The 27,054-nt window shown below is 42.0% G+C and overlaps 3 protein-coding genes across 6 annotated transcripts in view; all 3 read left to right on the plus strand.

Moving 5' to 3' along the window:
* Positions 1–8,038, plus strand: part of LOC309709152 (protein sidekick-1-like) — a 302,493-nt gene extending 294,455 nt beyond the window's left edge. For all 4 annotated transcript variants that reach the window (XM_082537647.1, XM_082537650.1, XM_082537648.1 and 1 more), the window contains 6 exons: positions 1,098–1,223; positions 1,732–1,896; positions 2,229–2,366; positions 3,790–3,910; positions 3,993–4,122; positions 6,227–8,038. In XM_082537647.1, the coding sequence (XP_082393773.1) occupies positions 1,098–1,223; positions 1,732–1,896; positions 2,229–2,366; positions 3,790–3,910; positions 3,993–4,122; positions 6,227–6,532 (986 nt within the window). In that variant the 3' untranslated portion in view covers positions 6,533–8,038. The remainder of the gene's footprint in view (positions 1–1,097; positions 1,224–1,731; positions 1,897–2,228; positions 2,367–3,789; positions 3,911–3,992; positions 4,123–6,226) is intronic.
* Positions 8,039–10,037: 1,999 nt separating this feature from the next.
* LOC309708703 (uncharacterized protein) lies at positions 10,038–21,643 on the plus strand. The gene is made up of 2 exons (XM_082536958.1): positions 10,038–10,488; positions 16,975–21,643. The coding sequence occupies exon 2, from the start codon at positions 17,095–17,097 to the stop codon at positions 20,143–20,145; it is 3,051 nt and encodes a 1,016-aa protein (XP_082393084.1). The 5' UTR covers positions 10,038–10,488; positions 16,975–17,094; the 3' UTR covers positions 20,146–21,643.
* Positions 21,644–21,768: 125 nt separating this feature from the next.
* Positions 21,769–27,054, plus strand: gpank1 (G patch domain and ankyrin repeats 1). Its single transcript, XM_082536965.1, has 4 exons — positions 21,769–24,186; positions 24,269–24,410; positions 25,060–25,135; positions 25,954–27,054. The coding sequence occupies exons 1-4, from the start codon at positions 23,806–23,808 to the stop codon at positions 26,393–26,395; spliced, it is 1,041 nt and encodes a 346-aa protein (XP_082393091.1). The 5' UTR covers positions 21,769–23,805; the 3' UTR covers positions 26,396–27,054.

Consider the following 27,054-nt stretch of genomic DNA (forward strand, 5'->3'; position numbering starts at 1 on the left):
CAAATCGGGTGAGGAAAGATGTTGATCTGAACAAAAACTCACATGTGCCACAGTACATGTATTTTCCGCCAAATGTTCTCCCCCGCATGCCTCGGGATGCTGCAGTACAACGTTACAGTAACAGTGTGACCCCGAGCGATGAGGTTTTAGCATGTCAAAAAAAATGTCAAAAAAAACAAGCTTGTTCCTGTGCACACTCCTGACTTGATCCAACTTCTGTGATGACCCCTGGAACTCTTCCTGGTCCTAACTTTCTCCTCCTGGTTTTGTGTAGGAGGTGTGTGTAGAGTTTGAGATGCAGGTCCCAAAATCCAACACACTTGTTAGCACTTGGCTAAGTGTTTTACAAAGGGCTGAGGGCTAACCTTCTCTCTCTCCCACAGCAAGCAGGGGCTTGGCTGGTTCGGGTTTTGTTTGCTTTCTGTTTAACTTTTTTTTAGATACTTCATCACTTACTTGCACCCACACACTCACCACATTTCTGACGTGCCTGTTCCACTTTTCTTTTTAGTTTATTAACTAAATAAAATTAGTTTACTTCAGCTCTGTATTTTGCGTGGTCTTTTGTTTTGAGCTAGTTTGGTGTATGAGTCTTAGCCTTGGACATCAAAAGACCAAAGGTGGGTATTGTGTAAGTTTGAGGTCAGACAGGGACCTCAAACAAACAGCCCTACTGGAAGAGGTCCAGAGGTGCACAAAGAAATGACTTTGAAGGGGAAATTGGTAGATAGTCTGCATTTTACTTAAAAATGATGACAACACACACTTCTAAGTATTTACATGTAAATTATCTTTTCAATGATTGGACGTAGGGAAGTGGACTGCGTTAAACATGGCATGCATATTAAAAAATCAGGCGCTCTGTTCCTCTCAAACTCATATGACCCATGAAGAATTTAATCTGTAATAGATAACAATGGTCTTAGTTTATTATTTGCTGGCAAATGAAGCCTGCAGATCATGTTATTAGATTATTCTGTGTAATGTAATGTCACATTTATTTCCATAAATTAATAAACTAACCAGTGTTATGGTTTGTTTCCAGGAAATGAAAATGCATTAAGTCATAAACAAGACTGAATGTGTCCCTTTGACAGGCTCCCCTGGGTCACCCATGGACATGTCCATCACCAAGACTTCCTCTGACCTCACTATCCAGTGGTCAGAAGGAGACGTCGGTGAAGCCTCTGTTACCGGATACACTATTGAGGCTCGTCCCTCAGGTGAGCACGAACACAGACGGCACGCGCGGGTCAGCCTTGACTCATTTGACACGCATCTTTTTATCATCCGTGCTAATTATTTTAATTAATAGAGGGCGAGCTTAAACACTACACTGCTCCGAACCGTTATGAGTGCAGGTTTCTACAAATTCACAGAGACCTGCTGTGCAAATCAAGTCAGCCACAATTTTCTAATAAAGATTACCAGAGGTGTAATAAAGGAAGGGAACGTGTGTGTGAAATAGTTTTCAGCACTCTGCAGGAGAGCGAGCCGAGACTGTGGTATAATTCTGCTGCTGATAATAACGGATATGCCCCTTTCATTAAGGGTAATAACTGTGATCACTGTCATCACCACATTATCATCATCATTATCATCTTTAATGTAATCTGACAATTTATAATTTTGTTTAATCACATTTAAAGATTGAAAAAGGCCCGTCCATCAAAACACAACTCTCTCTCTCACTCTCTCTCTATTTCCCCCACTCTCTCTCTCTCTCTGTAGATGAGGGGGTGTGGGATTCCTTCATCCGATTTCTCCCTCCGAGCAGCAGGTCTGTCTCAGTGCCGCTGGAGCGCCTGAGGTCGGGGATCAGCTACGAGTTCAGAGTCATCGCTGTTAATAGCTATGGTTATGGACAGCCAAGTGCACCCTCTGCTGCTCTCGCTGGTAAACACACTCACACACACACGCGCACACACACGCACACTGCTGGAGACAAGGCTAATGAACAGCTCCACAATGCCTAACAGTCTATTGGAGACAGTGTGCTGGAGGGTAACTGCGATTGTAATGTGGTTTTGCTGCCACCTAAAGGCAGGGTCACACAACTACACCTATGTATTCAAATGATTGGACAGGCGTCACATAATTCACAATTTTTCAATGCATTAAATCATTTATGAAAAGTCTTCTGTACAGAGTAAAGTATTATTTATAAAGTGAGGGATACTGCTAGATGGACTAAAGCATGTCCCTGATATCTGTCCCTCCGCCTGCAGCGATGTCGGATCGGCCCTTCTACGAGGAGTGGTGGTTCTTGCTGGTCATGGCATTGGTGGGACTCATCCTCATCCTGGTCCTGGTCTTCACGCTGCTGCTGCATGGACACAGCAGCAAGTACAAGGCATGCGGGACAGGTGCGTGGCTCTGATGCTTTCGTGGTGTCCGAGCAGCGGGATGCATTAAGCTGTGTAGCAACAAGGAGACTTGTTTGTTTAGCTTCGTTATAAAAAGGATCCAGTTTTTTCTGCCTTCAGTCACACTCAGATTGTTCCTCTCAGCCTCTGCAGGCTTCTCACATGGATCGTCCACAGATTCATTAAATTATCTTCCAGTTATTGTTGCAGGTGCATGCTTCTGCACATTTATTCTGATTTTAGATCTTCTTGCAATATTGTTTCCTTTCCAAGATGATTTAGGATAAGAGGCACCCTGGAGCACCTCAGTGAAAAAAGCCCTCTAATAGCAGTAATTTCTTGTCATTTAGGGACATAGCTTTAGGTCAATACAGAAAATAAGCAGACTTTTGTTTTAATTGCACAAATGCCTGCTTATTTCACAGCTTGTGACTAAAACTAAACTAAACAGACTGTGGAATGACACTGAGCAGGAAAGATCATGTCTCCTGTGACTTTCAGCACAATAGACACAATAACCTGCATAAGTTGAGTCTTGGTTTTTGTTATTTTTAATATTTATGTTTTTATGCAATATATTTCACAAGTGGAAAATTGAACGTGTTCTCGACGCAGGTATTTTGAAAGCCCAGTATTCTAACTCGCACTGTTAGATATTCAAATGTGGACTGCTCTGTTATATTTCAGCTTCCACAGGTCAGTGAGAGAGATCAGCAGCTCTCGAGCCGGAGGGTTGGAGTTTTAGTCATGGATGATTACTAACGTGCTGAAGAACAAGCTCCCTCCCCACAGTAACAAAGCAGTCTTAGTTTACCCAGTTACTCTGTTGAAGCATGTAGAGGCTTCGCTTCCTGTTTTCCTCCCCGTGGGCCTCTGTATCGCAGTCACTTGGTGTGTGTGTGTGTGTGTGTGTGTCCAGGTTACATCAGGACAGCTGTTAGCCAGAGTTGCCACAGAAACCCTGGCACAACCTCTGGGCAGCAGATCAAACAGGGTGAGGGAGGTGGTGTAGGAGGGGAGGGAGAGCTGCGCGTATGACCCCGTAATCAGAGTGAATACAAAGCTGGAGTCACGCGGCAGCAGACTGCATTTCTGATTTCTATTTATTTATTTTTTTGTGCAATATTTCCCTCAATTTAAAACATGATATTGTCTCCTTTTATTGCTTCATTTTTATGCTTATTGGTGGGTGAATGATTAAAGTTTCCTGTGCTGTTATTGCCTGTCTGCCAAATTCACATCCCACTTTGATTTGCTTCTTATTTGGAGGCTTGAGAGGTAGCTGGATACATAACAAATAAACAGGAGATTGTAAATAAACCCGGTGCAAGAAGAAATCCCAATATGTGGTGCTGAACCACTTTGAATTTTTAATATTCATCTGAACCAATTCCATCTATTTTGTTTTGTTTTTCGTCTTTAGGGAAGCACGTGTCCACCGCAGAGGAGTCTGTAACGCTGGACAATGGAGGTTTCACAGCTCTGGAGCTTAACAGCAGGACGCTCAACACCAAGAACTCCTTCCTGAAAAAGAACGGGACCAGGTGAGCACTCACCTCTGTCACACGGACGCAATCCAGGATTTGATCAAAACATGACAGATTTCATTTCTTTGTGTATGTCCAGGTCTCCTCCAAGGCCCAGTCCAGGTGGACTTCACTACTCTGATGAAGATATCTGCAACAACTACAATGGAGCTGTGCTCACTGAGAGCACCACACTCACGGAGAAACCCACTGAGGTCTCTGAGTCAGAGGTATGTCTTTCTACCTGTCTGCCTCTCCTCCTCTTAGTTACACAGTTTAAACAGAGCGTTCCATTGGCTCATTTTCTTCATATATGTTTGCTGTTTGTTAATCGCTTTGACGTCTTGATTTTTCCATATCATGACTTTATATTGTACAAAAGTTTTGACAGACTGCATAGAGGGCTGTTAAAAACTACGTTTATCCTCACTGCTTCCATCAAAACTAAATGCATAATCAATTTGACCTGATTAACTGTAAGTGTGAGCACCTCTGTAAAACCAGGTGTTTGCAGTTTGCTGGTCTAGAGCATTCAGGTGTTCACTTCCCAGGAGTGGACATGCCAGGAAATTTGCCCAAGCTCAGATTATGCAATGCTCAGAGAAACTGCAAAAAATCCATGAGCTACATGTTAAATGGTCATGACAGTACAATTAGAAAAAATACTGAACGAGTGTGCTTTGTTTGGAGGGGTTACCACAAGGATGTCTCCAAAACAAACATGGCAGCGTGGTTTAGGTTTGAAAAGTTGCATCTGAGCAAAGAAACAAGACTTCTGGAACAATGTCCTCTGGACAGACGACACCACAGTGGATATGTTTGGCCATGATGCACTGCACCATGTTTGGTGGAGACCAAACGGAGCACATTAGTACAAACAACTCATACCAACTGTCAAGCACGGTAGCAGAGAGGTGATCCTTTGGGCTTTCTTCAGCCACAGGACCTGGGCACCTTGCTTGAGTCCACCATGAACTCCTCTCGATACTAAATAATTCTGGAGTCAAATGTGAGGCCATCTGTCTGAAAGCTAAAGCTTGGTCATGTAACGGGACAGTGATCCCAAACACAGCAGCAAATCTACAGAATGACTGAACAAGAAAATGATCAAGGAGTTGCAATGCTCCAGTCAAAGTCTTGATATCAACCTGATTGAAATGCTGTGGTGGGACCTAAATAGAGCTTTGCATAAATGAATTCCTGCAATGTTGTAAAGAAGAGTAGGCCAAAAGTCCTCCACAACGATGCCAGAGATGATAAAGTCAGGAAAAACACCTTTAGTAGTAGTAATTGAAGTTATTGCTCCTCAGGTGTTTCTACAAGCTTCTACATCCTTAGTTTTCCAGGATAGCACTGAGTCTTTTTCATAAGTCTGTAGGTCTACATTATACAACATCTTCTGCATGTCTGCAATGCCTCCTGTGTTGTTCTGTTAAAGGACAGAGGGCATCATTTTGTGTACAGACTATAAACTGTCTGGTTCAAGCCTGAACTGAACTACACTAATTTCCTGTTTCATCTTTGCTTTCGTCAATGTGTGTGTGTAGTCTGTTTACATTTACATCTGTGAACATTAGCTTGTTTAAGAAAATTCATTTCCTCCCTGCCACTCCTTATCAGCTCCATCCCTGTAATGGTTTGTAAAAATCTACACGGTTAAAAGAAGGGCAGCTCTTCTGTGTGTCTGATTGAGGAAGTGTTACACACTGTGCTAATGTTTTTACCCCTCGTGAATGCGATAACTCGAGAACAAGGCAAGGCGTAGGAGGCTAAGGTGTAGAACTGGCGGTTGCCAGTTAAAATAAGAAGAAAGAATGATAGTGAGAATCAGTGAGCTCTCCAGACTTCTGCCTCCAAAGCAGATTGATCAGGCTGAATTAGCCAAAGGGCTCGGTAACGTGCCATCCAAGAAGAAGAGCCTGTGCTCTCAGCGTCCTCGGTTCAAGTCCAGCCTTTTCTGTTGAGTCCTAAGTGTCGGCTATCAAATTACAAAACACTGGCATCTATCAGAGCCCATCTCAACAAGGAAGTGCAGCAATTTTACACATCAAAACCTTAATAGGTCTTTAGAGGTACAAAAAAAAACTTTAGGGGGAAAACAACCTGCTGCTCGTCACGTCTGCTTGAGGCCAGGGCCTGGAAGGGAAATGAAATGCTACTAGCGTACCACTCCAGAATCTCGGAGTTGCATTGTGGGTAATTCCAATGACAGGTTATGACAAGAGAAAAAAACAGTATTCCTCTGGTTCTGCATCATTTAACTGAAAGGCTGTGTGTCTGTCTGTGTCTCCTTAAAAAACTTCCACCTCTAACTTTGTTTGGGTTTGTATCCAGCTGACAGACAGCGACTACGAGGACGAGCAGCCGAAGCACTCCTTCGTTAACCACTACATGAGCGACCCCACCTACTACAACTCCTGGAAGCGGCAGCCCAAGGGACTTAAAGGCATCGGCACGTCTTTTGGCTATGAGGAGTGCGCTACCGCAGATACAGAACCCTACTACCAGACCGTGGTCACCCAGCACAGCACAGGGGGCGCGTACACACCCACGGGGCAGCCGGCGCACACGCACGTTAATCCCAACACCAACCCGCCAGGGTCACGCACGCCTGTGACGGGATTCTCCTCATTCGTTTGACTCTAGAGACAAAATCCGCACAAGATACTATTCACACATGTACACATGTATTGAAGGAAAGGAGAGCGCTGGCGTGCGTTTGGACTAAAGGAGACAGAAGACGAGGTGAGGAGACGTGGGACGGACTGGTGTTGAATCACCCCTTCATGCCCCGAAGGACTAAACTTAAACTTCTCACTCGCCTTCTCCCCCCGTTCACGCAGGCCCCAAGTTGACGGGTGTGTGTGTGTGTGTGTGTGTGTGTGTGTGCAGCTCTTTTACGCCTCTGTGTCACTGTGCTCACAAACACACATTCACCACCTGATATTCCTGCCTATTCCAGAGACGCTCCGCCAAGAGTGATGACTAGATTAGTCACTATGTGTTATTGTCAAAGAGAGAATTCAACCTCAAGCTGATGGATCCTGGATTTCAGCACAAAGATTATCCTCTGTTTTCTGTATTTTACACATAAGTGCACAAGAACGCACACACTCACACTCTCTCTCTGATGCACCATTTCAGTATCTCCCACTGGGAGAGAGAAGCTTCAAGGTTGAGGAGAGTTGTTAAGAGACGGCACAGAACGGAGCAGCTTTTGTTCACAGGCTGGTTCACGTACACAAACTCGGAGCTGTCAGCTTTAAAAGAACACCACAGAAGAAGAAAACAATCGATAATCACAGTTGTTTTTTTGTTTTTTAACTTGAAAAGGATGGAGAGTGAGCGTGGCAGGGCTTCTTTGGCATTCAGCATCCATAATAAGGGTGCTGAGTGCTTTCTGAGAACAGTGTGGACTAAATGGAAACCATGTTTTTTTTTTACCGTCTACTGCCTGTTATCAGTGCTCCCAAGCCATAATACTTGCACTGAGTTGACCCCTTCCCTGCTTTCTCCACCCTCCACACACACACTTCATATCTGTTCTGTTCGAGGTTACATTTTTAAATAAAATGAATTTCACTGTGAGACGTGTGCGTACGAGCATGCGTGTGAGTTGCTAATTTCAGAAGCTTGTTCATCCGTCCGTGTAGTTCACTGCTGAGCAAAGTGTGCCACTGTGCGTATGTTTGTATATTTTGTGAGATGGATTTTGTACAGGGAGACTCTACTTTCTACTGCGTGTGCTCTTGTATGTAGTCTGGCCATGTTTGTGCGAGTCAAAGTAAACGGCACTGGAGAACATTCACGTACACTTACTGACAAGAGAGAGGAGAAGACGTTTACTAGTGTAAGACACAGTGACTGACAGAGTGGAACAAGTGCCCGGGATGTTTAAGAGGTTTCTCCTCCTTCAGACTGAGTATGGTTGAACTTCATGAAGCCCCACCATCACCTCAAGGAGCAGCAATCCAGACCACACATGTACTTTGTACTTTTCTTCAAGTGCAAATAAAATTTCTCTGTAAGGTTTTTGCTCATCATGTATACTTTAAAGGTTCCTCACCCGCCCCGCCGGCCAACAGCCTCGCCTCACCCTGTCACGCCTGAGCCCCATACAGTGTGTGAATAAATGGTCATTGTTTACCCGTGTGTCTGTGTGGTCCGTTGTGTTGCAACAGTGTCTCCTTGCATCATTGTCTTCATTGCGTAAACCGATTTAAGGCGGTGCTTTCACATGTAGCATGTTCAGAGGAATGAATAATGCTTTGCTTGTGGGGATTTTATTAAAAAGAAGGAAAGGGGGGTGCCAAAGCTTTTTTTCTTTCTTTCTTTTTTATTTAAAGATTTATTCAGTGTTGTGAAGTGCCTTTTTGCAAAGTGCATTCATTATAGTCGTGCTGCGCTCTTTTCAAATCTGCAGTATAAGGTGGTTAAAGCCACGCATTAAAAACCTAAAGGTAGAAGTCCAAAAAGGTAATTTTAATATATCAAAATACATGTTCTTCAGAAAATTGTCTTGTTTTTGAAAAAAAACAAGTACAACCCTTGGAAATTGTTCAGTTACATTGAAAAAGCCAACAATCAGTGGTAGAAAAAGTAGTCAGTTCCCCGCATTTATCACACCATTAAAGCCTTGAAATTACAGTCGGAGGCTCAGATTAGATGTCAGCGCTGAGACGCTGCTTTCAGGATCTGCTGTGTAAACCTGGACGTCAGGAAAAGCCTTTGCTGCAGAGAAAGAATTGTGTGAATGTAGTGTAAATAAATGTAATTTATTTACACTTTACAATGTAAATAAAACCTTAACGATTTGTGCATGTCAGAAACTTTAATTTTATTCCCAACCGCACTTAGCAAACATATCATATATTTAAACTAAAAAACAAAAAACAGTCTGGTTTTGGGGGGACCACAGCAGTAAGAAGACATTTAGGGCAAGCCAAAGCAGCAGAAAGTCATATCCACTGTGAGTAAGGGTGGTGGAAATGCTCCGGTTACTTCACTCCCTCGGGGACTGTGCAGCTTGCAGTAACTGATCTAACCTTAAATTCTGCAACACGCTGAGTGTTTGAAGATATGTTAGTCTTCTCTGAAAGCTGAAAATGTACTGCACGTGGACCTTTCAACGGGATAACGATCTTAAAAGTACAGCAGCTTTAAAAGTTGTTTGATCATTACCAAGACACTGACAAGTTTAGTATGCTTTTATGAGAAATCCTGAAAACTCTTCATCTACAAGGAAAAGTTATGTGGTCAAATGCAATCGGAGTGGGTGAAACATAAGTATAAAATGGAAATCCTCACATACCTGGTGTTTTGTTTTTTTTTGTCCTGTTTCTCATCATCCCCAATCGGATAGGGTAAAGCAGGGAGTTTTTCCTTCCCACAGTTGCCAAGTGCTTGCTCAAAGGCGGTCATCTGATTGTTAGTTTTCTCTATATTATCATAGGATCTCTATCTTACATTATAAAGCGCCTTGAAGAACTGCTGTTGTGATTATACAGATAATATATAAATTAAGTTTAATTTAATTTAATAACAGCTGCAACACAGTGAATCTGCAATTTTTGGTTTATTTGCAAATTAAAAGTCGGTTCAACCAATAAAAGGCTTTGGCATGCATTTGTTTCTGATGCCTCTGTCTCTTCCCAAATGCAGAAGTATACTTAAAATATTGTTCAACCTTCAGCAGTAACACTGTTTGGATCCTGTGTCCCCAAAGTGTGCGTGCAGCAATAATGAGACGAAGAAAAACACACACAAAGCACAGAAATCCCTCAAACAGGAGAGAAACAGTTTGAGTAAGAGTGCGGCACACTGTAAACTTTTTTTAAAGTCTCATTAAAAGTCTGTAACACTGGTTTGAGCAGCTCACGGTGCATTTATTCCCCACAGGTACTTCACAACACACCACCACCGATTGTGCTGCCATGTTTTTGTTTCAATCCCAGACAGCAGGTGAATACTTTAATAAATAACGTTAATTAGTTAAAGCATTCGTTAACACTGATGGAAATCTTCAGACCGTAAAGAATCAGAAGAAATGAGGTGAAACGAGATTTCATTAAACTTGCTTCCCTGTTTACCTTCTGCCTTATTCAAATCCATTGATGCATCCGGAAAATGTGCAACACCTTACAGAGACACTGAGACACGTTATTGTTTTAATGGGATACACTTTAAGTGGTCAACAAATTGTTAATCGTTAATGAAGTATTGAATATAAAAATACCTCTTTGGTCTTAGTAGAAGAAAGCAGCTGTTTCCGCTAAAGTTAAGGCTAAGGGTCGCGGATTATACGCCCCTCCAGCCAGCTGAGGGCGCTGTGGGGCGCTGACACAGACCCCCGTGAGAGGGGAGGCAGTGTCCGGAAGAAGCTCTGCTAACATGGCGGTTATGTTTTTCACTCCATGCTTTGGTTGTGAGCATAGCGTTTAGATGTAATGAGTGTTTTAAAGTGCGCGGCTGCAGAGAGGAGCATGCTGCCGGGATGCTGACGGCTGCGGCTCGGAGCTGAGTCTGCGGTCCCTCCCCCCACCGTCTCTGCGTCCGTCCGTCTGTCCGTGCCGTGACTTGTGACCCAGTTTGGTTTGGTGAGTTTTCGCGTCCTCCATTCCTTCATGCTTCCTTCAGTGCTTCCTCTTTTCTCTGTGGCTATAAAATCTTCTCTTCCCTTTGACGCTGTGGAAGAGGGACGTTAAAAACCGTTAGCGCGTGCACCGTGTTGCTGGTCGCAGGGCCGCGCCGCAGTCACTCACTTTGAGGGGGCCAGAGTCACCATCATACTGGTATAACCTACTGCGATTATTTCTTTGAGGGAGGTGATCAGTTTGATTCTGATGTGCGTGGAAAAGACAAAATGTCCAGCTTATTTTTATAATTAAGCACTTGAAGTTTTTCCACTGAAGGACGCAGAAAAGTTGGCTTAAAGAGAGGGTGGCCATAATGGACAAGGAGCTGAAACAGTAATTTTTTGGAAGACGGCAACTTGTCTTTAAACACTCACTAACCACCAAGCAGCATTAATTTCTTTGACCAGTAATTCTGGCTGTTCGATCGGTCCAGCATGTACAGTGCCTCTCACTGTATGGTAGCTGGGATACCTCCAGTCCCCCACGACCCTAACCACTGTGAGGATTCATAGATGGGCTTTCATCAACTAATACACCAAGATAAAAATATTCCAGAGATCCAATCAGAACCAATTAAGTTTTGTAGAAAGGCGGGAGGAGTTTGGAAGGCATCCAGTCAGAAGTAGTGTCCTTGTGCAGCAAGGTTAGACGTACACGTTTAACCTCGCTGCCCGGTTTCTCATGAACACATGACAAAACGTCAGCACTTGAGAGGACCAGGAGACCAGAATGAAACATTTCACATTTGATATCAGGGAAAATAAGACATTTTGTAAACCGTGTGGAGCAACTCTCACCACAGACTTTTACAATAAACAATAAACTTTAGATTTATTCTACTAAAGCTGAAAGAATTCAAATCCCTAAATTATGAATAAGACTCAAAGAAGATTTTAGTCAAAAGATTATGACTAAAACTAAATCAAAATTGGCTGTCACAATTAACGATGGTACCAAGCAGTAATTAAACGATACAGTGTTTGTCAGACTGTATGAGGAGTGATTGTCTGCAGAGGACACCTTGTGCCCTACTACTAAAACTAACATGTTTCAAAAGATGTCACTTTGGAACAAGAAGTCATTTGCTCGTCAGCAGCTGGTAATTGTTTACAGACAGGTTGACGTGTTCCAAAGTACAGGCAACCAAATCAATCACAAGGCAGTTTTCAGTGCAGCACCATATTTCTATTTTTGACCAATTTCACATGTCCACTATTCATTTGCCAGCTGACCATTCTCCAGGTCTGTGCAATTCAGGTAAACAGGCAACTTCACTGCAACTGCAATCGACATCTAGCAGCCTCTCACCACGGCTTACCATAAAAATATGGCCCGTTTGAATCCCTGATGAAGCTGTTTTGTGCAAATTGGACAGTGGCAGGTATCGCAGCGCTGGTTATAATCTCTCTGTGTTAACACAGCCTTTCTACTTTAGGATCTGCATGTGCTCAAATAAAAAGGGGAGTTTCACAGAAACTCAATCAGCTAAGCACTGCCTAGTCCACTCAGAAAACATAGACGCCACTTTTACTTTTTGCAAGGTGGAAGTGAGAGTAATATAACCTAGTTTAAAGGTAGTTACACTATTTGAGGAAGTGTTCCAGCAGTGTTAAAAAAAAAAATAGTGGAAGCAAACATAAAAACATTGATTTTTTTGTAAATTTGCCAGACAATGCAATGTGAAGTTTGCATTACAGCTGGGCTTCATCCTGTGGTGTTAGTAAGGTGAAGCTTAACAAGCTGCACATTAGTGCTGGGCCATATTATACCGTTCACAGTAATACCGGTATAATGTTAGGCAACAATAGGAAAATGAATTATCGCGATAGAATATGAGTAAAACGCGCATGCACAGTGCCTTTGTTTTCATACGCACATGGCCGATTGTTGAGTGAAACAGATGAACCAGAATTGGTTTGTAAAAATGGTGCAACTTCAGTGATGTGGAACTGGTTTGGTGTTTGTCCGTCAGATACACAACAAAGCACATTTTTTTGCAGAACATGCAAGCGGCCGTCGTTATTGTCGTATTTGTTGGACTAAGATGCTCTTAAATCTGGGAGTAATCTGGGTCCTAAACTCCGTATGCTTCAGGTCAAACGAACACTGCAGCATCACTGAGCGTTAAAAACTGTCTAAATTCTTTCATCTTTAACCCTCCGGCTATCCTGAGCCCTTTTTGTGCCACTTTCATGTTTTAAATGCATGCCATTTCCACTGTGTTCAGTGGAATATAACCAAATTTGCCAAAGGATAGTTTTTTTCTGTCAATTTTAATATTTCAGTGTGAATTTCTTAAATCAGCCTAAAATGGCTGAGCAGCAAAAATCCCCACACCTCAAACCCTGGGGACCGTTTTCGGCCCATTGACTTCCATTATAAACGCTATTTTTCACTGCAGAATTATTACCGTTAACATCTGGGTGACGGCTTAGGTTTCGTTTTTGTTTTGTAGAAGAGGCCTTAGAGTTGTAATTTTTTTTATTTGTCCACCGGGTGGCGCCCTTGCTCCACATTTGACCCCTGCTGGAAAACAGCAGGCTGCTTAGAGAGACCTGCGGGAAATGAAGCCTCATTTCCGGCGTGCAGCAGCGGCTTCGCCCGCTGATCGGGCGGGACCATTTTCGGCCCCTAGGACCGTGAGAGGGTGCTTTTTTTTTTTTTTTTTTTAGTCAACAGGAAATGACGTATTTGTTGTCACGTGGTATCGGGCGTGTGTGCTGGAAAAAGGGGTCCCCGGTGATCGTGCCCCGGTAATCGTCGCGACTTACCCCGGCAAGATGCACTTATTTCGGCCTAGAGGAGGAGCATTTGCCGCCTGGAGACCATTTTCTGGTCCTGAAAAAAAAAAAAAAGGGCGATCGAAATGAATGTTGGTGCCAATCTTTAGTCCATCTAAAGGCCTAATTATAATAACAATTGAATATTACCTCAAATGTTTTTTTTTGGAAAATATTCAAGTTTTATGTTTTTTGGGGCAAAAAAAGCAGTGCGCTCATGGGATGAAACCGGGATATAAAGGGTTAAAATCCGCGAAATGTAATTAAAACTTGACATGAATATTTCAAGGAGAAGTAGGTCTAAAAGATTGGCTAATTTAAAGTGGAATAAAATATTAATATATAAATTTTTTATAGCACTTTTTTGGGCGTGGTCGATTAGGACCGATAGTGTGTGCATTTTATGAAATGCGCTCCTGCAAAAAAAATAAAAGTGGATCGAAATGAATTTTGGTGCCAATCTTTGGACCATCCAAAGGCCTAATTATAATAACAAACAAATATTACTTCAAATGTTTTTTTTGGAAAATATTTAGTTTTTTTGTTTTTTGGGGCTAAAAAAACGGTGCGCTCATGTAATTAAACTGCGATTAAAAGGGTTAATACCCCCGAAATATAATTAAAACTTTACATGAATATTTCAGGGAGAAGTAGTTTTAAAAGATAGGCTAATTTAAAGTGGAAAAAAATATGAATATATAATCTTTTTATAGCATTTTTTGGGGCGTGGCCGAAAACGGTCCCCAGGGTATTAGGTGTGATTTTTTTTTTTAAAGGATAGCCGGAGGGTTAATAAAACGATCAGCATTGCTGCTTAACCAGGTGAAACTATGAAGTTTAACTTCCAGGCATCCATGAAAACAAAATGTATTACATTTAACGGAGTTAGAAGTTAGCAGGAAGCTAGCGGAAGTTAGCTCGCTAGTTTCGCTAGTTACCTAAGCTTGATATAGCATGTTCTGACTGAGAGATTTCTGAAAAAAATCAAACGTACAGCTCTGCTATCACTTCCAACATAAATGAAGACAGGAAACTAAACAGCAGTGACGTTTGTAGGGTTACTGAAGTTGGGCTAGCTGGTATATAATGATGTGCTACCTGATCGCTAGCGACACAGCTATGTTAGCATAACATAAACAGTGAAGCTGGAGGACGAACACTAACACTTTTCCACTTATAAAAGTTAACGTTAAGGTTCCTGATAGTTAGAGACAAATGCAATCGCATGGCAGGATGCTGTAAACGGACCAAACTTCAGTCAGGAGAACAACTGAGATAATCCATCCACAATACAAGGTTGCACCTTATGGTCCGAAAAATACGTACTGCACACTGCAGTTTAATGTTGCAAAGCACCTCTTTTTAACTTCAGTGGATATTATACATGGTTATGCTCAGGATATGTCAGCCCATTTCTACTGGAAATGCCTTTTGGTTAAACTTTCAGCAAGGAATTTGCATTTGCACTGTTACATTTTTATAAAGCTTTAATGTACATAAAAACCAGCTTCTTGTTTAAGTGAAAATAAATGGAAGGTTGTCTTTTTGCGCTAGTAATGTTGTGGAGTTGTAGTTTGTCTCGCATCAATTATATCATCGGTTATATCGTTATCGCAAATTTTCAAATATATGTCGTGATAGGGCTGGGCCATATTATACCGTTCACGGTAATACCGGTATAATGTTAGGCAACGATAGGAAAATGAAATATCGCGATAGAATGGGAGTAAAACGCGCATGCGCAGTGCCTTTGTTTTCATACGCACATGGCCGATTGTTGAGTGAAACAGATGAACCAGAATTGGTTTGTAAAAATGGTGCAACTTCCGTGATGTGGAACTGGTTTGGTGTTTGTCCGTCAGATACACAACAAAGCACATTTTTTTTGCAGAACATGCAAGCGGCCGTTGTTATTGTCGTATTTGTCGGACTAAGATGCTCTTAAATCTGGGAGTAATCTGGGTCCTAAACTCCGTATGCTTCAGGTCAAACAACACTGCAGCATCACTTAGAGTTAAAAACTGTCTAAATTCTTTCATCTTTAATAAAACGATCAGCATTGCTGCTTTACCAGGTGTAACTATAAAGTTTAACTTCCAGGCATCCATGAAAACAAAAGTTATTACATTTAACGGAGTTAGAAGTTAGCAGGAAGCTAGCGGAAGTTAGCTCGCTAGTTTCGCTAGTTACCTAAGCATGATATTGCATGTTCTGACTGAGAGATTTCTGAAAAAAATCAAACGTACAGCTCTGCTATCACTTCCAACATAAATGAAGACAGGAAACTAAACAGCAGTGACGTTTGTAGGGTTACTGAAGTTGGGCTAGCTGGTATATAATGATGTGCTACGTGATCGCTAGCGACACAGCTATGTTAGCATAACATAAACAGTGAAGCTGGAGGACGAACACTAACACTTTTCCACTTATAAAAGTTAACGTGAAGGTTCTTCATGGTTAGAGACAAATGCAATCGCATGGCAGGATGCTGTAAACGGACCAAACTTCAGTCAGGAGAACAACTGAGATAATCCATCCACAATATGAGGTTAGTCATTAATATACTGCAACAACATGGGAATAGAGCAGCTGCCAGAGAATTCAACATTAATGAATCAATGGTACAGAAGTGGAGGAAGCAAGAAGAATGAGTTTAATCAAGTTTGATTTATCTGACTGCTTTGTTTCGCTTAATGTGCCTTATAATCCCGTGCACCTTATGGTCCGAAAAATGCGTACTGCACACTGCAGTTTAATGTTGCAAAGCACCTCTTTTTAACTTCAGTGGATATTATACATGGTTATGCTCAGGATATGTCAGCCCATTTCTACTGGAAATGCCTTTTGGTTAAACTTTCAGCAAGGAATTTGCATTTGCACTGTTACATTTTTATAAAGCTTTAATGTACATAAAAACCAGCTTCTTGTTTAAGTGAAAATAAATGGAAGGTTGTCTTTTTGCGCTAGTAATGTTGTGGAGTTGTATTTTGTCTCGCATCAATTATATCGTCGGTTATATCGTTATCGCAAATTTTCAAATATATATCGTGATAAATATTTTTGGCCATATCGCCCTGCTCTACTGCACATATAAAACATGTAAAGCAAATACAAATAAGATCAATGAAAATGTGGCATTTTCAGCTGATTTGAAACTGAAATTCTGAACAGCCAGTTCAACCAGTTTATGAGAAATGCAAAATTCAGCATGGTGATCTAGCCAAGTAAAATGAGAGCCGTCTGCATAACACAGAAAACTCTGACTACAGGCTCAACATACCTTGCTAACACATTCATCCCACCGACCAATAATGCAACTTAATTCAGTCACAGAGAACCATCCAACTATTATTCTCAAGAATCGCTGCCACTCCTACGTTATTGGTCAGAGTGTAGTGAAACTTGCACACAGTGATGATCTAATTAGTCTTCGCCCAAATCATGCTTAAGGTTAAGGTCAGAGTTACAACAAGTAAAGCTATTTTCCTTTATTAACATAAATGAACTCAAAATGAATAATAACCTCAATGAATGTGTGAGTTATTATTAGACTGTGGTATTAAGCTGCTGTAATTATAGTGAGGCGTGTATTTTAGTGAAATAATCTGCATGTGGAGAAACTACGCCTGAAGCTAATTTGTGTTTGTATATTTTACTGTTTTCCTAGATGAGCTCGGATGGCAGGAACACAGAGTTCACAGAGTGACGTCTTAGAGTGAGTGAAGTCTTACTGGACTGGGAGAAGGAAAAAATTAGCCCCTGTGAGCAAACTTCATAAAACCTAACAATGAGTGAAGTATCTGTGAAGGTAGATGAGGATGTGATAAAACAGGACCCTGCTTTGGAGCCCCTTGCAGAGCCACTGCTGATAATCCTGTCCCCGCCTCCACCTTTCTTGCCTGTCCACGGTGAGCCAGCCTTGCTTTGGTCTAAATGGCTCAAAGCGTTCGAACACTATGTCGAAGCACTCAGTGAAAAAGAGCTGGTCGACTCCAGTAAGTGTCTGCTCTTACAGAACTGCCTTGGCCCGGAGGGGCAGCGTATCTTCACAACACTGATCCAAAATGACACCACCTACGCAGCAGCCATATCAACACTGACAGCTTACTTCAGCTCTGATCACACCACTCAGATGCACCGCCTTAAATTCCACCAAAGGGCTCAGATGCCTGGAGAGACTGTAGATCAGTTTGTGTCTGCTTTAGAAGAGCTGCTCAGGCCTTGCAGTTATGGACACTTGAAGGATGAACTCCTCTTGAATCAGCTGATTGAGAAAACAAGCTACCCACAGCTCAGAGAGAGGCTTCTGAATGGGAGAGAAAGTCTGACTTTGACCACAGCGTTAGTTATTGGTAAAGAAGTGGAAACCTTGCTAAATGGATCTCAGCTGTTTGATATTCATGAAGTCAGCGTGGACATTGGAGATGACTTAGAACCACCAGTTCAAAGAAAAGCTAAAAGAGGAAGGCCTCGCCGTGGGGAAAAAAGGTCAAAAACAAACACGCGCTTGACTAAAACTCAGTCACTCAAACCCAAAGGTAACTGCTACATCAATGATAAGCTCTGTAATAATGACAATGATGCAGAGTCTCAGACTACTAGTGAGACCAATCTGACTTGCGATAATGAAAATGGAGCCTCATCTTCATCTTTACACAAGCTGAACAAGCACAGGTACAACAAAACTAGTGATGGTTTTGAGGATGACGACAACACCAATGATGAGGACTTTGATCCATTTTCAACTAAACCAAAAGGTCCCTACTGTCCCATCTGCCCCGATCGCCGCTTCAGAGACGCTCACAAGCTTGCCAGACACATGAGGACTCACACAAAGGAGAAACCGTTCAACTGCCCTGTCTGCTCTATGAGCTTCAGCCAGTCGTACCACATGACCCGACATCTGAGGAACCAGCACGGTGCAGGACAGCATGTCTGCACTGCCTGTGGGATAACTTTAGAGAGCTTTGCAGAGTTGAAAAGTCACAAGAGGAAGCACAAGTCAGATGTTCTGTCATATCCAGAATGTCGTGAAAAATTATCCAACAGCGACGTGTTTTCTAGTCATGTCGAGTCAGACAGCAAAAGTTTCTCTACCCACACAGAGGGACAAAGTTCTCAGCAAATCGAGAGAGTCGAAGTGAAGATTGAAGAAATAACAAGTGACGATCCAGCTTTCGGTAACAGGGATTTTCAGGATACGGGATCCAAAGCGAATGTTTTGATGGAAGAAGGAAATTCCGATGAAGCACCATCTCAAGATGAAGGGAGACCGAAAGAAAACCCCACCGCCACTGCGAAAACAAAAGGCCATTTCTGTCCCATCTGCATAAACAGACGCTTTAGAGGGCCAAACAAACTCATGAGACACATGAGGACACACACAAAGGAGAAACCCTTCAGCTGTCCTGTCTGCGCCATGACTTTTAGCCAGTCCTACCACATGACCCGACATGTGAGGAACCAGCACAATCTGGGCAAATACATCTGCTCTAAATGTGGCAAAAGTTTCAGTAGCTGGCTCGATATGAGAGCGCACAAGAAAACCCACGCAGTCGAAGGCCTGACATGTCTCGCATGCGATAAACAGTTCAAGGAGAAGGCTGCGCTTGCGAGTCACCTTAAATTACACAAGAAGGTCGCGTCGGGTCCTCGAAGCCTCGTCTGTGGCGACTGCGGCAAAGAATTCCGCCGAATGTATCACTTGAAACGGCACATAGTGACTCATAGGAAAGCATCGAATGGGGAGTGTTTCACGTGCCCTGATTGTCAGACAGACTTTGCCTTTGTGGAAGACCTCAACAAACACCTGGAGGTACATGTGAAAGAAAACAAGGGGACCTGCCCAAAGTGTGATGAAACCTTTGGTAGTCTTGAAGAACTGGAGGTACACATGGCGGTGCATCAGAAGTCTTATTCCTGCAGCACGTGTGGAAAGAAGTTTAAAGTTGAGTATGCTCTGAAGAAGCACGAGCAAAGTCATGGAAGCGAACAGTATTACTGTGCACTGTGCCGCAAACACTTCCTCAAGCTTTCCCACTATAAGAGGCACTTAATGGTCCATAACAGGCGCGAATCTAAATGTCCACACTGCGACACCGTCTTTCTGCAGTTAACCGCTTTGAAGTATCACCTGCGGACTCATACTGAAGAAAGACCGTACCAGTGCACCTGTTGTATTGAAACCTTTGAGGAGAGGGAAGATCTAGAGCAGCACTGCCTCAAACACAGGAAATTCAAGAAGGAGAGGCCCTACTCCTGCACTCGGTGCGATTTTGCTTTCTCCACCCTGATGGAGCTGACGGAACACATGAGTTCACACGAGGGAGAGCAGCCGCAGACCTGCTCCGTCTGCGGGAGGACGTTCCTGAACAAGAATAAGCTGGAGAAACACCTGACGATCCACACAGGGGAGAGACCTCATCTCTGCTCCATCTGTGGGAACGGCTTCCCATCCGCAGCGAGCCTCAAGCTACATGTGCACATCCACACAGGAGAAAAACCTTTCCAGTGTTCCCAGTGCAGTAAGAGTTTCAGGTCGTCCAGCGGGTTGCGCCTACACAGCAGACAGCACATGGAGGTTCGGCCCAGTTACGAGTGTCCCCAGTGCGGTAGAACTTATGGCCGCATGACAGAGCTGAAGATGCACCAGCGCTACCACACGGGAGATAAACCGTATGCGTGCACCTGCTGCAGCAAACGCTTTATTAGCAAAGACAAACTAAATGTTCACATGAGGATACACACAGGGGAGAGACCGTACTCCTGCCCCCACTGTGCACAGACTTTTACACAGACCGGGGACAGAAACAGACACATCAGTAAATTCCACCCCTAAGTGCAGTGAAAGGAAAACAACAAAGGCTTGGTGGTTACTTTGAAATGACCGTACCAGTGGTTTTGCATGTTTGTTGGAGTTTGATGCCTTACTAATATTTGAGGAAGAATACAAAACCAAAATGTATTGCAAGCATAACTAAGGCAAATTTAGGCTGACATGAACATAAAAAATGAGGTAACATAATTGGTTTGGATTATGAACAACACTAACAGATCAGTTTCTGGCAGTCCCAGTAAAGACTTGTTAGTGCTTAACTGGAGGTTTTTGTGAAGCCAAACTTCACAAATGGGCAAAGTATAAATACAGCAGATATTGTGAAAGACATCATTTTTTATGAGCTTTTCAGAAGAATCAAGATTAATGCCTTTTTGGTCATATTAATGATTTATGAGCCCATGCCAGGATTTCCACTACTCACATGTCACTTTAAACACAGCCTTCCAGTATGATTTTTGTCCCCGCCTATTGCATGCAGAGATTTCTCTGAATTCTGACTCTTACTTTTAATGATCTTCTTGAGTTAGCCCACTCAACCCCTCACTTCTTTACTTCTAAGTGGCTTACAAATCATTTAATTCTGTTCATTGACATTAGACAGTGAGGGTGAAAACTGATGTTGAGTCACAGATGAAAAGCCAGTCACAGAGCTGCTGTTCATCTGTCTTAAATGCTGTGAGAGAGAATAACCTGTTTAATGTGTTTGTTTGTTTTTTCTTGTGTCTTGCAAACCTACTCAAACATGACTATCATAACCTAAAAACATAGCACTTTATAACTTTCTTATAGCACATATACTGAGCCAAAATGCGACGCCTATTGGAGACAAAAGACAAATTACAGAAAAGCAGCAAAAAAGAAGAAAACTCCCACTTCTAAAAATGCTCATTTCTTTACTACTGAAAAAACTTTGTAAATTAACGCAGAGAGCCCATTTCGCATCAGGATTTGTGTTTTCTCGTTAGATTGTTCTGAAAAGTTCATGAATGTGCTGCTTTTTGCTTCCAAACTTTGCTTAATGGGGAAAAGCATGCAGAACCACAGTACTGGTGTCACAAATGGTTTCTGTGTGTACAGTAAGATGCCTGACAGTTTGTCTCTGCTGTTTTCTGCAAGTTTCACAGCTGGACTGAAGAAGTCGTATCATTACTCTTGAAATACAAAAGCTCTGCATGACAGTTTGTTCTTTGAGGCTCACGGCTCTCCCTCGTGTGCCTGATTTATCCCCCTTGTGAAGCACTTTTGTAAAGCGCCCTGGTCTTACAGACTGTCACACTCGTGACCAGCATGTAAATCTTTGGCCTTCGACACACACATCTGCCGACACACACTGAACGCTCAGACACCAAAATGTTTCAGCGATCGCGATTCAGCATTTTTATCTGTATGTGTGGGCATATCTTACACGTCTGATTCTTTTTGCTTCTCTGAAAGTGAGCATTTTGTAACTGTGTTTGGAAAAGTGTCCTAAGAATAAAACGTATTCACTTCACCAGTACTTGTTGTGAGACCGTGAAACCACATCAGATGTGTCCAAAGAAACAAAGGAATGGACATCGTTTCATGTTTCATCTGTTAGTTACTCAAACTCGCTTCAGATGTCAAGTCCTGTGACACAAAATAGTTCTCCCTCAAGGGGGAGGAAGTATGTGACTGGTTCTTTTTGTTAGCAGTTAAGAATTCACAGTTTTCAAGATATTTTCTAATTTTGTTTTGATGGTAAATGCCAATAACAGGCTGCAGCTGATTTAGTTTTGGTGAAATTCGGGTCAGGTCACAACAAATGTGAAAAACTTAATGTTACCCACAATCTTTAATGGATTAGTTTTAAACTTTACAACAATATACTAGGCGTTGGGGAACATGAGTACCCAGGTTTGCTATATCAAAACTATATCGAGTAATCTATGATATGAAAGGACATGGCGAGAGCTATACAACACGCTTTTTACTTTTTCAGTATGACCACACAGTGGCGCCGTACCAATAAAATGGAATAAAATAGAGTTTTAGTAAAGACGTTGCCTTTCAGGTGGGCGTTGTGCTCTCTGAGTGCTCTTCGTTTTTGATGCTGCTCACGAGAATGAAGCAGCAGCACTGTGTCAGACTTTGCTGCTGTCGTGTTGTAAAGAGCAGTGATGGCAACAGGCATATTATTGTTTTCAGGTGTGTACGCGAGCAGAAAACAGAACAAAGGAGGGGGTCTTCTACCCAGCCCGGTCTGCTATTTTACAAAAAAAAGGACTCCTCTTCATCAAAGCTTCTGCAGGCCCGACTGCCCTGATAGCTTTTGAAAATCACCCACATTTCGGGCAGCTTGAAAACAGACTATTGTGTGGCAGTATATTTCTGTGGAGTAAAAAATAAAACTGTGTGTTACATGTGCCATGTACCAATTCTTGGTTAATTTCTTGCAGTAAATCTTCCATATTTAATTAATTTAATAGGATGAAGTTTTTGTTTTGGGGAGTTTTTCTTGTTTCTTGTGGAGGGCTGATCTTTTGTGGAAGGTAAAGAAGTACATACAGCTTGCATTTGTTGGCATAAAACGAAAGCAAGGAAGAAAGACGAGACCAAATGAAGATTTATGATGACATAAAGGAAATGAGTTAATAAAATTGTCCGAAGTAGTCAGGAAACAGCCAGGTTAACATAAGGAAAAAACAAAACACAGTCACTGAGACTAAAATATGATATATTGATTTTAATCAGACCTCTGTCTATATGTGTTTGCAAAACAACCTCTGAATGCAAAGTGTAAATCACCTGACATGAAATAACATGTTACACTACAGTTGCCGAGATATGCTCCTAGAAGGGATACACGTCTGAAGATTTCCACACATCACACGTGGGGGAAGCACAGGTGTTAGTTACCTTTTTCACCATGCAATTCTCACAGTGTGAACAGTAGTTGCATAGATCGAATTTTATTGATGTAGATTAAAAAAGGACTTTCACGTATTAATGTGGTACTTGTATGTTGAATGCATTAAGCATGTTAAACTATTTTAGTGAAATAAAAGGCCAGTAATTCTTTTTAATTTTTTAAGGCAGGATGAAAAAAATATAAACTGAAAAAAGTAAAAACGAAAGCAGCATCAGGCTTAATAGGTGGCAGTGACGTCTGAGTTTATGAATTATATATTTAGTTATTGAGAGATATCAAAGGGTGCAGTGTAAAGGAGTAGACGGTAGGTGGCAGCACTCACTGTTATTCACACTTGTTTTTCCACGGAAATAAGGACATTATTTAGAAACTGCTTCCTGTTATCGAATCGACTCGAGAAGTTTTAATGTAATCGGCTGTTTAACACTTGGCTCTAGGTTATATTATATCTTCATCATAAACGAGCTTTAAGGAGACTTTGGGGTGACTGAATCTTGTTGGTAATCCGAAACGATTGTATGTCTAATGTTTAGCTACTGATGCTAACTAGCGTTGTGAGGCTGGTAGTTTCCTGTTATAAGTATAATGTTAAATGTAATATGTGGCTAAATCCAGTACCAGCATGTGAACTGTCTTTTGGAAACTGCAATGTTGGATAACATCTCATTTATATCTCAGTTAGATATAAACACCGCTGACTTTAAGATCTGCTTCTTTCACGTAACTACAAAACGTCCTGTCTGAGATACCTGAAGTTACGGTCACTCCTTATGGCTGCTTTCGGCTTTACTCCTGCCAGAGAGCAGGATCTTTTTAGTTTTGAAGCGGAACAGTCCAGCTCAAAAACAAGCAGCGGACTCAGCGGGGAAGAGGCCAAGCGTTTCTATGAAAGCTTAACAAAAGATGAGAAAGGGGGAGATGGATCAAAAGGTCAGACTAGACAGGAGAGTAGAGAGTCCAGGAGAAGAGCGATGAGGAGGGTGAGAGCTGTGGAAGCACAGCGGGGCCAGAGTGGAGGGAGTCAATCAGAGACTGGACACTCAGAAAGAACCATGGAGCTGCTGGGTCTGCGGCTACTGCGCTTTGCCCATGAGGGAGACATCCCTGGGCTCAAAGAGGTCCTCTCAAAGGGGGTCGACATCAACTACCAGGTATGATAATGAAGATTCTGTTTCATTTGGGGGAAATGATACATTTTGCTTAAAGAGTGTATTGTTTTTTCCACCCTTGCAGGATACTTTCTTCTGGACAGCTGTAATGTGTGCAAGCTGGTCAGGGCAAAGATCTGCTGTGAGACTTCTGCTGCAGCACGGAGCGGCCTGGGTCGGAGTGGTTGACACAAAGGGGAGGGATGCCAAAGACCTGGCGCTGGAAGGTATAACCAACAAACATGGTTGAAACCCTAAAGTCATCTCCCAGGTCAAAACTGGTTGCTAAGGAAAGGAAAAATAGTGACGTGCCAGCTGACGGTTATTCAGCTCCGAGATGTTTGCTCAGATCTGATCATTAGTGGTCGATATCTGTTTGTGTGTGCAGTGAAGCTGAGCCAGTGTTGTTGTAGTTTTGGATTTTCTATTAAGTATTTGTTCCTATTTCATTTTGATGTTTTTCTTTGAATTCAGGTCAGTTTTCATTCACAGTGGGTTCAGCTGTTTCACTTTTACTTCTTATTGTTTGAAATTGTTTGTTTAATTTTCATTACTTTTACTGTTTTAATCTTTTTATTTATTATTATTATTATTATTGTTATTATAATTGTTATTATAAGGCAATATAATGTGGAAATTAAAAAAATTCAGGACAGTTTTGCAACATAAATGCACCACTGTAGTCTGAATAAAGATGACCATAAAAGCTTGTAGTGTAGTCAAACATGACTATACTAACAAAGATTAAAACATAGTTAGTTTTGCAATAACATAATGTTGGTTTAGTGAGTTTTTATGTCTTTTTCAGTTTCATGGCTCCAAGTTTTAAGATGACTATAAAGACCTTGAACTGAACTCATTCATTTCTTTTCACAGCTGGTCACAATGACGTGTTGGAGGAGCTGTTGAGCTACGGGAGAAGACCAAAGAGAGACACACCGTCTGATAGCAGGTGTGCACACTCTCATTGGTACACAGTTCTAATCTAAATATAACCACACAGTAAAATCATTCAGGCTTTACAATATCTATCTAAACCATTCATATCTGAGGAATAGGGTACACACGATGTTTGTTTATTGATAATCTAATGACACAAATTTTTCCAAGCGATCAATGAAAAATCCTTGATTCAAAATCTATGGTGAGAAACATTTAATGGTACAGGAGTTTTAATCCATCCGACAGAGACGCTGCCTGGTGCCTTTTGGATCGTTGATCGTGTCTGGGTTTAAATCTCGTATTAAAAAGCTTGAGCTCTGGTGATGGTGAAGCAGAAATTACTACATAATTTCTACTTTTGACATTTTACAGTCAGGAGAAGGATTAGCGCTTATTGGTGTCAAATTGTGCAACAAGAGTTTATCTTAGTGCATTTAGCACTGCCGCTATATATGATAACAGCAGTCCTTTTGCCCTCCTCACTGTGTGGGTGTGTTCACAGATGTGAGGGCATACACAGCAGTGAGCTAAACAAGCTTCCTGGTAAGGCTGGACTTTAACCACAGAGATCATGGAATCAAATCAGTGAATTACCATAAAAAAAAATCAAATAATGCTGAATAATATAGCAGTGATATTTGCCAACATTCACCAACATCAGGATCACATTGTGAGGTCAGATTTCGAATGAGCACAAACGCGAGTGAGATAAGATTACAGCAGGTAAAATCTCTGCTGTTGTTTACACACACTTGGAGAAGAAGTCAGTTTGTGGCTCTTTCATGTTTCTTTTCGGGCTCATGTTGTCTTTTTTTCATCTATCCTCAGTTCCCTCCAGCCTCAGTGGTGCGACGTGTGTCGTAGCGAGCACAGCAGCAGCCTGCTGTCACATCTCTCCTCCACCCTGCATCAGTTCAATCTGCGACGCCCTCCACCGACGCCTTACTACTGCCTCCCCCCCTCCAGCAACAGCTTCAAGATGATGGTTCGTTGTGGCTGGAAACCAGGAACAGGACTGGGGCCACAGGGAGAGGGGCCCAAACAGCCAGTGCCTACTGTGCTGAAGAGAGACCAGAAGGGTCTGGGATACGGACAGATGAAAAGAGCCAAAGTGACTCACTTCCAAGCCAGAGACTGTGAAGCTGTGAAACCACCATCTAAGGACAAAGTGAGGATTGGAATGAAAGGACAGAGGAAGGAAGAAAGTAGGAAAAAAGAGCAAAAAGACAGGAACTGGGAAAGAGACTTCCGTGCCTCTTTTTATCTTTGATACTGGCTCATTCACATCTGCATCTGAAACACATAAAACATGACGCTGAGTTTTTTATTAAAGCTTTGACAGAGTTTGATGGGTTTGTCTGTGAAGCGACTTTAAATGAAGCTTAACGCTCTGGATCAGAGCTCGTGCTGTCTGTGTACGGCGTCAGCTGCTGTTTGCTCAGTGATTGAATGTGTGGCAAAAGGTTTTCATTCATGTTCACGAGGATTTCAATTACACTGTAGCTGAATGCGTCTGAGCCACAAAGGTGTTAAAGGCTTACATTATAATGTTTTATTTGCATTCAGCAAAAAGAAAAAACAGCAAGACCGATCTTATCATGAAGAACACTGATTATTGCTCATGATCCAGGGATGGACAAATTCTTTAGTGTCATAAAGCAGTGCAGACATTTTTATATTAAAGATTAAAGAAGAAAAGAGTTTCTTTTAGATGTTAAAGTTGATTCTACGAAGAAAAATCATCTAGTTTTTTCTTCACTGTTAAATCCTTTTAAGCAAATACACAGACCGAGAGTAACCTTTCCCTCTGTTGGAGCTCCGGGTGCCTTTTCACCTGGTTCACCTTTACACCTGCAATCATGTGAATGTTGAGTCACACACTTGTGCTTACCTGTGTCAGGTTCTGTTAAACTGGTTTTTACTGCTTCA

This window comes from Aulonocara stuartgranti (assembly GCF_965226115.1).
Source record: "Aulonocara stuartgranti genome assembly, chromosome: 6".
NCBI lineage: Eukaryota > Metazoa > Chordata > Actinopteri > Cichliformes > Cichlidae > Aulonocara > Aulonocara stuartgranti.

Bases quoted from the DNA above. Each gene is read 5' to 3' on its own strand.
- LOC309708703 (XM_082536958.1), top strand. From the start codon at position 17,095: ATGAGTGAAGTATCTGTGAAGGTAGATGAGGATGTGATAAAACAGGAC.
- gpank1 (XM_082536965.1), top strand. From the start codon at position 23,806: ATGGCTGCTTTCGGCTTTACTCCTGCCAGAGAGCAGGATCTTTTTAGT. The intron at 24,411-25,059 runs GTATAACCAACA...TTCTTTTCACAG, and splicing joins CAAAGACCTGGCGCTGGAAG to CTGGTCACAATGACGTGTTG. The intron at 25,136-25,953 runs GTGTGCACACTC...ATCTATCCTCAG, and splicing joins GACACACCGTCTGATAGCAG to TTCCCTCCAGCCTCAGTGGT.